This window comes from Lampetra planeri, chromosome 22 (assembly GCF_965212315.1).
Source record: "Lampetra planeri chromosome 22, kcLamPlan1.2.h2, whole genome shotgun sequence".
Lineage (NCBI taxonomy): Eukaryota > Metazoa > Chordata > Hyperoartia > Petromyzontiformes > Petromyzontidae > Lampetra > Lampetra planeri.
The window spans coordinates 13,205,679-13,216,787 of NC_136128.1; the positions used below are offsets into that span (position 1 = coordinate 13,205,679).

Genomic DNA, 11,109 nt, shown 5'->3' on the forward strand with positions numbered 1-11,109 from the left:
AGAAGTGACGTCACGTCCTGATCCCACCGCCGCCTCCTCCTTCTCCGCCGCCGCCGCCTCGGCTTTGTGGCCCCGTACCGAGGAGCGGCCACGTGCACCGCGACCAGGGAGCCCCGCTCCGGACCCCCCAAGTCCCCCCCTCGGTCTCCGTGCCGCCGCCATGGGCGCCTACCTGACGCAGCCCAACGTGGAGAAGGAGTCGTGGGAGCGCAGCTCGGGCCGCCTCTCCTTCGGCGTCTCGGCCATGCAGGGATGGCGCGTCGCCATGGAGGTAAGTGGGACCCTGGGGGACGTGACGAGCCCTGGGGGGCGTGGGGAGCCCTGGGGGACATGGGGGGCCCTGGGGGACGTGGGGAGCCCTGGGGGACATGGGGGGCCCTGGGGGACGTGACGAGCCCTGGGGGGCGTGGGGAGCCCTGGGGGACATGTGGGGGCCTGGGGGACGTGGGGAGCCCTGGGGGACGTGGGGGGCCCTGGGGGACGTGACGAGCCCTGGGAGGCGTGGGGAGCCCTGGGGGACATGGGGGGTCCTGGGGGACGTGGGGGGCCCTGAGGATCGTGGGGGGCCCTGGGAGACGTGGGGAGCCCTGGGGGACGTGGGGGGCCCTGGGGGACGTGACGAGCCCTGGGGGACATGGGGAGTCCTGGGGGACGTGGGGAGCCCGGGGGGTCGTGGGGGGACATGGGGGGACATGGGGGGTCGTGGGGGGACATGGGGGGTCGTGGGGGGACATGGGGGGCCCTGGGGGACGTGGGGGCCCTGGGGGACGTGGGGGCCCTGGGGGACGTGGGGGGCCCTGGGGGACGTGGGGGGCCCTGGGGGACGTGGGGAGCCCTGGGGGTCGTGGGGGGCCCTGGGGGACGTGGGGAGCCCTGGGGGACGTGGGGAGTCCTGGGGGACGTGGGGAGCCCGGGGGGTCGTGGGGGGACATGGGGGGACATGGGGGGTCGTGGGGGGACATGGGGGGCCCTGGGGGACGTGGGGGCCCTGGGGGACGTGGGGGGCCCTGGGGGACGTGGGGGGCCCTGGGGGACGTGGGGAGCCCTGGGGGTCGTGGGGGGCCCTGGGGGACGTGGGGGGACATGGGGGGACATGGGGGGTCGTGGGGGGACATGGGGGGCCCTGGGGGACGTGGGGGCCCTGGGGGACGTGGGGGGCCCTGGGGGACGTGGGGGGCCCTGGGGGACGTGGGGAGCCCTGGGGGTCGTGGGGGGCCCTGGGGGACGTGGGGAGCCCTGGGGGACGTGGGGAGTCCTGGGGGACGTGGGGAGCCCGGGGGGTCGTGGGGGGACATGGGGGGTCGTGGGGGGACATGGGGGGTCGTGGGGGGACATGGGGGGCCCTGGGGGTCGTGGGGGGACATGGGGGGCCCTGGGGGACGTGGGGGCCCTGGGGGACGTGGGGGGCCCTGGGGGTCTAAGTCTGCGAGATCAGCCAGGGGGTCTCGCGGGGTCCCCTCTGGCGGGGTCTTCTCTGGGTCCCCTGTGCTCGTGGTGTGGTAATGGGGGGGGGGGGTGCTCGTGCTGTGTGTGCGTATGGCGCCTTCACAGGGGGTTTGCCGCGATGTGTTTCGTGGTTATTGTTGGTGTGTTCATGCTGCTCCGTGTGTGTTGATGGTATCAGTTGTGAACATTGTGATGCGTTATGTTGGTAAGGTATGCTAATGATGTGTTGACGGCGTGTGCTGTAATTAATGTCATGTTAGCGCGTTAGTGTGCGAGTTTAGGTGGTGGTTCGTGTCTTTTATGTTTACTATTCTTCAGATTGTTTACCCAGGAAAGCCTCGCCGAGTCGCGAGTGGTTGTTTCAGGAGGATCCGACCACATTTTCTGTGGGGCACGATGCTTTCCTCTATATATTACAATTAATTAATGTATCGAGAAACGTGTAGATGGTTTCGATGTGTATGTTAGCGGTGCACGTTAATGGGGTGTGTTGATGTGCCGGGTTGTGGGGTGTGTTGCAGTAGCCATGGTATTAGCCTGTGTCGGTGGTGGTGGTGGTGGGCAGTATGGACGGGGTGTGTGTTGTTATATTGGTGGGTGGTGTCCGTGTGCCCGGGATGCGCGCCTCACAGGACGCGCACAGCTGCCTGCCGGACCTGGACTCTGAGACGGCGCTCTTTGCTGTCTACGACGGCCACGGAGGTAAGGATTGGAGGCACGAACGGTGGTGGTGGGGGAGGGGGTGGTTCTGACGGTGACGCGAGACGCAGGGCTTCAGCAGCACCTCCTGGTGTGTGATTGCGTCTTGCGCAGGTGCCGAGGTGGCACAGTATTGTGCCAAGTACCTACCGGATGTCATCAAGGAGCAAGCGGCGTACAGGGACGGCAAGCTGCACAAGGTGAGAGACACACACACACGAGACAAGGGGGGTTGGGAGCATGGGATATGGGGTACAGGGACACAGGAATATGAACACATGGTGACAGTGAAATGGAGAAGTGAAAAAACACAAGGCATGGGACATTGGGACACGGGGACATGAGGAACCGGAGACACAGAGACGTGGGGTACGAGACAGAGACGTGGCAACACGGGGACACGGAGACACAGGAGCAAGAGAACATGAGGGGAAGGGGACAAGGGGACACGGGGACACGGGGACACGGGAGCAAGAGAACATGAGGGGAAGGGGACACAGGAACTCGGGGTCACTGCCGTGTAACTGAGAATGTCGCTGTCTGCAGGCGCTCAAGGACGCGTTCCTGGCACTGGACGCGCGTCTCACAGACGCTGCCGTCATCCGAGAGCTCAAGGCCATGGCCGTGCACGACACGGGGAAGGGTGGCACTGAAATGGCCGACGAGGACGATGGTAAGAAGGGTCTGAGGGTGAGGTGCATTGTGGTGATGTGAGGATGGTGGTAATTACGTGTTATAAAGGGACATTGCTTGACATGTCACCTATTTTTCCTTTTAAGACTACAGTTTTATTGACGAATGTGTTCGGTTTGTGTTTGTGTATGAGTAGTGCTGTATGTGTGAGCACCCGTGTGAAGGAAAAATGTAAGTGAAGAGCGAGTACTGCATGTGTGAGTGCCTGTATGAAGCGTGTATTATACTGAAGTGGGTGTGTATGTATGTTGAACTTCTTGCACACCGCACATAACCAACCATGCTAATCGGAGGTTTATTGCATATAATATATTAAAGTGAAGTGTACGGTGTAATTCCTGCTTGCATGGTGTAGATGAGTGGTGAAGTATCGAGATTACGTATATGAGTGGAGTGCGTATGGTGTGATACGTGGTCGTATATATGTGGAGAGTATGGAATTGCGTGTGTAAGTGCCCATACGCGTCCGTGTCTCACTCTGGCCCTTCCCCAGTTGATAACGAGGAGGCTGCCCTCCTCCATGAAGAGGCCACGATGACGATGGAGGAGCTGCTGCGGCGCTACGGCCAGGGTGGCAGCGCCGCCCGGGCACGCAAGGGCATCCCTCCCAAGCCAGAGCACGACGGTCTCAACGGGGAGGGCAGCAGCTGCCCCGGGGAGGCCGGGAAGGAAGCGCCGTCCGACGGGAAACCCCACGGTGCCGCCGCTGGCGGCAACGGCGTCCCGGAAAAATCGGCACCAGAACCGGCAGGCGCAGCAGACGCGTCCCCGGGGGGTAGTGCCGGCCGTTCGGAAAGCAGTGGCGGTGGGGGAAGCACCGCCGCGTCAACGGACGACCGATCGGGCACATCGGCAGCACCGCCGGCTGCACCATCATCGTCGGCAGCAATCAAGAAGGGTGCCGGCGCGGCCGCTCGGAGCGCCCGCTCCGCCACCAAGCCGGTGTTCTTTGAGGACAGCGACGACGACTCGGACGCGGACAAAGCGAGCAGCGACGAGGTGAGACGAGGGGAGTGATGGGGAGCCAATGACGAGGGCGAGTGGCCATGTCTATACGTGAGAGTGAGCGTCTGTGTCTGTACGTGTGTCACAGGATGAGGACAGTGAGGATGAGAGCTGCAGCGAGGAAGAGGAGGAGAGCGAGGAGGAGGAGAGTGAGGAGGAGAGCGAGGATGAAGAGGATCCTGATGAAGAGGACGTTGGGATCCCAGGAATGGAAATCAGGGAGGAGGTGACAAGGGCTCAAGGGGACCGAGGAGATTTCCAATCAAGGAGACCCAGGGGCTCTTATGGCCTCGGGATGGTGTCCAGCCCAAGGTGGCCTGGGAAGCTCCTCTCACAATGAGCCTTGGGTCCTAAGCTCAAGTTGATTGGAGCAATTTTACTGAAACAATATTGGCAGCAACAATGTCCTTGTTCTTGTTTATCGTGGACTGCAACATTTGTATAGTGGCACGACAGTGACGGTTGAGTGTTTGTGTCACTGCATATATCTCCCAGCCTGGCTGTGATAGCGGCACTATGGCGATGATGTCACTGTGGGTTTTATGCGGGAGATGCATTCCAAAAAGAGGCGCATGAACCCAAATAGCATAAAACGAACTCCGTCACCCGACCCATAATGCCCCACACCGGACAGCTGCCTGCTTGGTGCATACAGTACAACAACAATGTCCCACGTCTGACTGTATAGCCACATCTGAGTGACTTCAAACCACATGTAACGAATTTAGGGTAGAAGTAGGTTAACTGCATTTACGTGAAATCACGGAAACCTAACCCGCATAAAGAGAGGGAAACCTGTCCTGTTCTATGCTGTCTCCCAGCCTGGCTGTAATGGCACCATCACGACGGTGCCGTGCCTTTTTGTCACCGTTTGTGTCACGACGTTTCTATGTTTTGCTTTCTCCCAGCCTGGCTGCGACAGCGGCACCACGGCAGTGGTGGCGCTGTTGCGTGGGTCGCAACTCGTGGTGGCGAACGCAGGAGACTCGCGTTGCGTGGTGAGCGGCGCCGGCGGCAAGGCGGTGGAGATGTCGTCCGACCACAAACCTGAGGACCAGGCCGAGCTGGAGAGAATCTGTGCGGCGGGGGGCAAAGTGACGATGGATGGGCGAGTCAATGGGGGGCTCAACCTCTCTCGTGCCATCGGTATGGGCCCCCAAAAAACGAAGCCCCCTTATGTGATTCAATGTGTGGTATGGTACCTTATGTGCATGTTGCTGTGTGCGAGTTGTGGTGTTTGTGTTACGCAAGGTCAAAGTTATTTCCTGCTCATTTGAGCATTGAGGCGGTGCTCATCTGTTTACAGTCTTCAGCCAGCGGTGAAAATTCCACATTCTCATGGCAGGGGTATCTCCATAGAACAACCACTTTTGACTTTCCCAGAAAATGATAGATTTTTTAAAATCTCGCAATGTGATAGGCTGAGTCACCTCCCAAACAGGGTTTGAACTCGCAGTCTTCCAATTGTGAGCTGCTCTACCACTGAGCCAACTGTTATGGTGTGCCTGTGCTTGTGTGTGTGCTGCACTCGTTGGGGAGTGGTCGTGTATGGTTCGAGTGCTGCGCTACGAACCCGGCAACCACGGCCAACACCAGTGACAATTATCTGAACCGGGGTCTTCTCTAGGTCGACTCCGCATCAAATGAGTACCTGCGGTGTGTAAAATTATCGGCACTGGGGAGGCTAAGGCGGCCGGGCGTGGTGCTCGCCACCCATCCCCTCGTGCATCGTGCTGGCCTTCATAGGTGCTCGGTAACAGCACTTACCCCAACAGTCTGTTAAGGCTATATAGGGGACTCGCGGGAAGTACCCGGCATTGCCTGGGCGAAAAAGACACATCAACTTACACACACAGACATGGACCCACACACGTAAATGCATCCATTTACACACATATACATCGACTCACACACACACACATCGACTTGCGCGCGTACACACACACACAGCGACTTTCAATGGCAATGTTTACACATTGCACCAGGTACTCATTTGAGGCTGAGTCTACCTAGGGGAGGATCAGGACTGGGTCAGATAATCGTCACTGGGTGTTGGCCGTGAGTGGGAATCAAACTCGGGTCGCCGAGTTCGTAGCGCAGCGCGCTAACCGCTCCACCACCGCACCCCACACACACACATCGACTTGCACACATCGACTTGCACACACACACTAATGGACTTAAACACACACACATCGACCCACACACACATAGACTTAGACACACACACATGGACTCACACACATGGACTCACACACATACATGGACTTTCACACACACATACATCGACCCACACACATATATCGACTCACTCACACATGGACAAAAACACACACATCGACTTACACACATAGACTCACACACAAACACACATCGACTCACGCACATAGAGCCACACACGCACACATGGACCAACACACACACACATCAACTGACACACATCGACCCACACACAAACACATCGACTTACACAAACACATGTCGACTTACAAACGCACACATTGACTGACACACATGGGCACACACACACACACACACCGACTAACACACAAACATATCGACTTTAACACACATACATACTCACACGCACATGGAACTACGCACACACACATGGACTTACACACACATCGACTTAAACACACCGCACACACACACATGGATGTACACAAACACAGCGACTGTCACACACACACGGACTCGCACAGACACAACGCACACACATATGGACTCACACGCACACTCTAACTTTTATATAGACTAAATAAGTTTGTAAATAATAGTTTTCTATGTGCGTGACTTTAGCGAAAGAAGCAAGGGAGAGGGGAAATGCACGCGTGTATAATAAGTAAGTAATTAGGAGCGACTGCGAGGGTGTTCTGCCATTTTGGTGTAAACATTTGCCAGGAGCAAGAGCGGCAAATTAATGAAAGTCGACAAATACAAAACGAACCTCACCCACCTGTAACTATGAGCAGGTGCGCACCAATCAAGCCTAATTAACATAACGTCACTGCTCAACCCCGTACTGAGGGGCCAAGTGTAAATATAGAATGAAGACGTAATTGAGAATATTGGTTTGCCCCTGTGCAGTAAGTGATATTGCTTATGCCTCGAGTACAGAATAAGTAATATTTTTAAAAACTTTTTAAAAAACACGCTTTTATGAAATGTACTAGTAATGGCAGAACTCCACGACTCCAGGAAGTGGCCCCGAAGCTTGCCACAACGTAAGGCACCGTGGCCAATTACAGCCAACGTCAGTTGACCGTGGACAATTAGACCCAAGCCGAAACATAACATATAAAAAATAATGTTTAATTTTTTTTTTTTATGATAGAATATAGTATTGTCATCAATATGACATAAGTATACCAAGTTTGCAGTCGATACCACATTGGGAAGTGGGTTAAAATTGAGTTACAAGATTTGAGGATACGACAACAACAGTGAGTTAAAAGAAAGCGTGTAAAAAGGCTATTCTTCATAAACATTGCTTCATCCCTGTCATGAAATCTTGCCTATAAAAGGCAATTTATAATGAGTCAACAGTCATGGTAATAAATGTTTGAAGGGAGCTGCAAGTCTGTGTGTTACCTTGTGCAGTATCCACATGAAAGAGAATTCCCCTCTCACCCCCACGGAACGCGTGTGACTTGGTAGGGCCCCCCCCCCACCAAATGCCTGCGAGTTAGTAGGGTCGAGCACGTGCTATGCAAGAAATGAATAACCCAAAACAGCACTAAATCGCTAATTAAACTACTTTAAATGTGACGGACGTGAAATCGGAATAGCGCTGGATCCGCACGGGGCTTATGGCGTGCTACCTGTGTACTTTGTAAAACCGTGTACCCCACGGTTCGCGAGCCAAATCCTTCGCAAGTTTTGGCCACACACAGACAGACAAAAAATGCCTTTTTTGGTAAGTTCTTAAAATTTTCTGCAACGTATGTCATAGTGTGTCATATGGTGTGCCTCACCATAACTTCTTGGCAATTGTGGTATTAATAGGTACTCACTAATAGCACTCGCCCCAGCAGTCTGAGGATCCACAGGAGATCTGTTTGAATGTGTCGCTGTGTTGGTGTAGGGGACCACTTCTACAAGCAGAACGCCCTGCTGCCCCCAGAGAAGCAGATGATCTCGGCACTGCCAGACGTACGGAGCCTCACGCTGACGGAGGAGCACGAGTTTATGGTCATTGCCTGCGATGGCATCTGGTAAACGGCACTGGCATGCGCGCGTGTGGGTGTAGTGGTTAGAGCAATGCGCTATGTACCTGAGTTCGATTCCCATTCATGGCCAACACCAGTGACGATTATCTAAACCGGTACTGGGCTAGGTCGACTCAGCCTCAAATAAGTACCAAAAAGTCCTGGCCACCCATTCCCGACTGTGTTGTGGCGGCCTACATAGGTGCTCGCAAACAGCACTTGCTACAAAAGTCTGTTAAGGCTATACGGAGGGATCTTTGCCATGTGTGTGCGCACGTCTGCATGTGTGCGCATGCGTGTACAATTACGTAGCAGCAGTAGCATACCATGAAAATCCATCGTGCCAAAAACAACGACAGGAGGTGTGGGGTTTGTAACTTTCTGACCCGCCCCGACTGGACATTTGTGAAAAAGAGCTTAATAGCTCATCGGGTTCCTCCAGTAATACATATTCTGATGCTGTGTATTGCTGCGTGTGTGCTAGTGCTCTTGATGGTAGTGTGCACTAGTGGTGGTATGTATTGATGTTACTGTATGTTAATGTATGATATTTGTGTCGTTTGATGTTAGTGCTTGTTGCTGATGTTTTTTGTTGATGTGGATGCTGCCAGGAATGTGCTGAGCAGTCAGGAAGTCGTTGATTTTGTGTCCGAGCGCCTGCACCGGCGCGATGCTCAAGGGAACCTGCTGACTCTATCGGCCATCACGGACGAGGTGTGTGTACCCTGCCTCTACACGCGCGTGCACAAACACATAATTGTTTAAATACACACATTCCCCTTACACTCAACAAGGCACACTCTTAGCAAGCTTGCCATCCTTCGCTCACCCATGCGTTTGTGTGTGTATCTGTCTGCGCCATGCTCCATAAGCTGCTGGACCAGTGCCTGGCTCCAGACAACACTGGCGACGGCACCGGCTGTGACAACATGACGTGCCTCATCGTGACGTTCACCCTGCGGCCTGGCTGCCCTGCTGCTAGTGCTGCTATTCCTGCCAGCCCCCTCCAGGAGAGCAACAAGCACAAGCTGGAGTCATCCGTGGATGGGGAGGAGGAAGGGGAGAGAGTAAGCGATGGGGAGGTGCGACAAAAAGAGAAGAGGGCCCGTACAGAGGCATGATGTGAGCGTGCGGTTTGTGCAGGTGCTCAGCCACGAGGGGGGAGGAGGCAGGAGGGAGCAGAGGTCGAATTGACAGTCGTGCACACACACAAGGGTCCAGGCAAACCGTTGACCATCGTGAGGCATCCATTTTGCATTGAGGCTGCGCGCGCAAAGTTTTTGAATGGCTGCGTCCGTGCGTTGTGGAAGCGTTAGCTGATTCCTGATGCCGAGGAGTCACGATGTCGGTGGGAGCCTTCACAGGGTTAGTGCAGGGTCCAGGCACCTTGCTCAGGAGAGCCTTGGCGGTTGATGCGTCGGGGTCACCCAACACCCCTTTGCCCCTTGTCTCCCCGTGCGTCCCCTGTGTGTCGCCGTGAGTGCAGACTGTGAGATGCGGGCTAACGGTTTGTAATGTATCTCATAAACCCTACGCTGTCATCGCCACTTTATCTACGCCAAGCAGTGTAAGCTGTCCGCTCTGTCTCCCTGTGATCGTTTACCTGGGCTGGCATAGAATTCTTGTTGCCTTCTGGCCTGTGATCTCGTACCCCCTGACCCCATGCCCACTCCCTGTAACCCTGATAAGCAGTTGAGCCTTCCTGGCAAGTCGGTGTCTGTGCCAAGTATTCACCACAAGGTTTAATTACTCGGGTTTCTGATGATAATTGAACAGATGCCTCAGGCCAAACGTGAGCCTCACGAGGAAAGCCTGTGTTCAAGTCCGTGGCATTGTTGGCTGTGCGGTTCCAGCCTGGCACAGTGCTGGGGCGAACCCTCACCCGAGTTTTTACAGGGAGGCTGTGGTGTGTGTTAGGCGTCCGTGTGTGGTGTATGCCGGTTGAGTGGTGTCTGGTATCTGCGTGGTGTTCGTGTGGCGCGAGTGTGTCCATGCGGTACATTACGGCCTGTCGGGCAGAGATGGAACATTTCTAAATTACATGTAATGTAAATATGTAATTTAATTACATTTGTAATTGGTATCTAAATTACACACGTTAAAGTAATTGGTCATTTGTATCTACATCACATTTCCTCCAGTAAATTGTAATTTGAGTGTATTTTGCCTGCCTTGCGTTTGAATGGATGGAGTTTTCACTCCGCAGACTCCGTTTGTCGCTACCCTCATGTCGCTCAAACACCGCAGCCCATTTCCGTGGAAAACGCTCCCATGAAGTGAGGTTTAAAAACCCAGACCAGGCTGGTGGGGTAATAAGTTTGGGTTAGGCGCTGGGACGAGGAACCTCTCGATGGCCCATGGATTGATTTGAGCTGGGTCTCTCCAGGCCGGCGACCCATGGAATGTCTCACCACATCCAGGATACCTCTCGTGAAGGATGTGGCTCCCAGTCGCCTGCCTTCTCTCGTCTATCGGTGACCTGGAAAATATTCGGTGAAAAATTAGGCCCTGGTCGTGGTCCCAGGGGGTCGGCATTTTGTTGAGGTTTCATTGAGGCTGCAATGAAGCATTGTCTCATTGCTGCAGATTTGTGTTTGACCTCGGACCGGTTTTCTATGATCGTGGCAGTGATGGCGTTAACGCCACTGCCCTCGGATGAAGGCAGCGCGCTCGCTCCTCCCTCCACTCGCGATGATCCCATTCCAAAGTCTCCGCTAGGAATGACCAGGTGTGTGTCTCGGCCGGTTCTCGTCTCGTCAATAAAGGATTCGTGTTTTTACTCCGCCGCGTTCTCTCGGTTCCTTTCCAGACATGGGGCCTGTGGCCCTTGTTCATTCCACCACTCGCTCGTTCTTTCACTCGCCCCCATCTCCATAGGAAGAGGGTAGCCCCGAGCCAGGGACCTGGTGAGACGAGCACAGTGTGCTCACCTCACTGACAGCTCGTCTGTAACTCACCCACACCTCACGCCACTCACCTCGTATCTCACCTCGTCTACCTACACCTCGTCTGCACCGGACCCACCCCTCAACGACATTAACGATCCTGTCACGTA

General features: G+C 55.2%; 1 protein-coding gene across 1 annotated transcript; it reads left to right on the forward strand.

Moving 5' to 3' along the window:
- PPM1G (protein phosphatase, Mg2+/Mn2+ dependent 1G) lies at positions 1 to 10,833 on the forward strand. The gene is made up of 10 exons (XM_078604553.1): positions 1 to 271; positions 2,079 to 2,148; positions 2,260 to 2,345; positions 2,692 to 2,818; positions 3,332 to 3,837; positions 3,932 to 4,069; positions 4,752 to 4,989; positions 7,931 to 8,060; positions 8,666 to 8,768; positions 8,927 to 10,833. Exons 1-10 carry the CDS (start codon positions 161 to 163, stop codon positions 9,173 to 9,175), a joined length of 1,758 nt encoding a protein of 585 aa, XP_078460679.1. The 5' UTR covers positions 1 to 160; the 3' UTR covers positions 9,176 to 10,833.
- Positions 10,834 to 11,109: the final 276 nt, after the last annotated feature.

Excerpts from the sequence above, each read along its gene's own strand:
- PPM1G (XM_078604553.1), top strand. The coding sequence starts at position 161 with ATGGGCGCCTACCTGACGCAGCCCAACGTGGAGAAGGAGTCGTGGGAG. Across the intron at positions 272-2,078 it reads GATGGCGCGTCGCCATGGAG|GACGCGCACAGCTGCCTGCC; the intron begins GTAAGTGGGACC and ends CGCGCCTCACAG. Across the intron at positions 2,149-2,259 it reads TGTCTACGACGGCCACGGAG|GTGCCGAGGTGGCACAGTAT; the intron begins GTAAGGATTGGA and ends CGTCTTGCGCAG.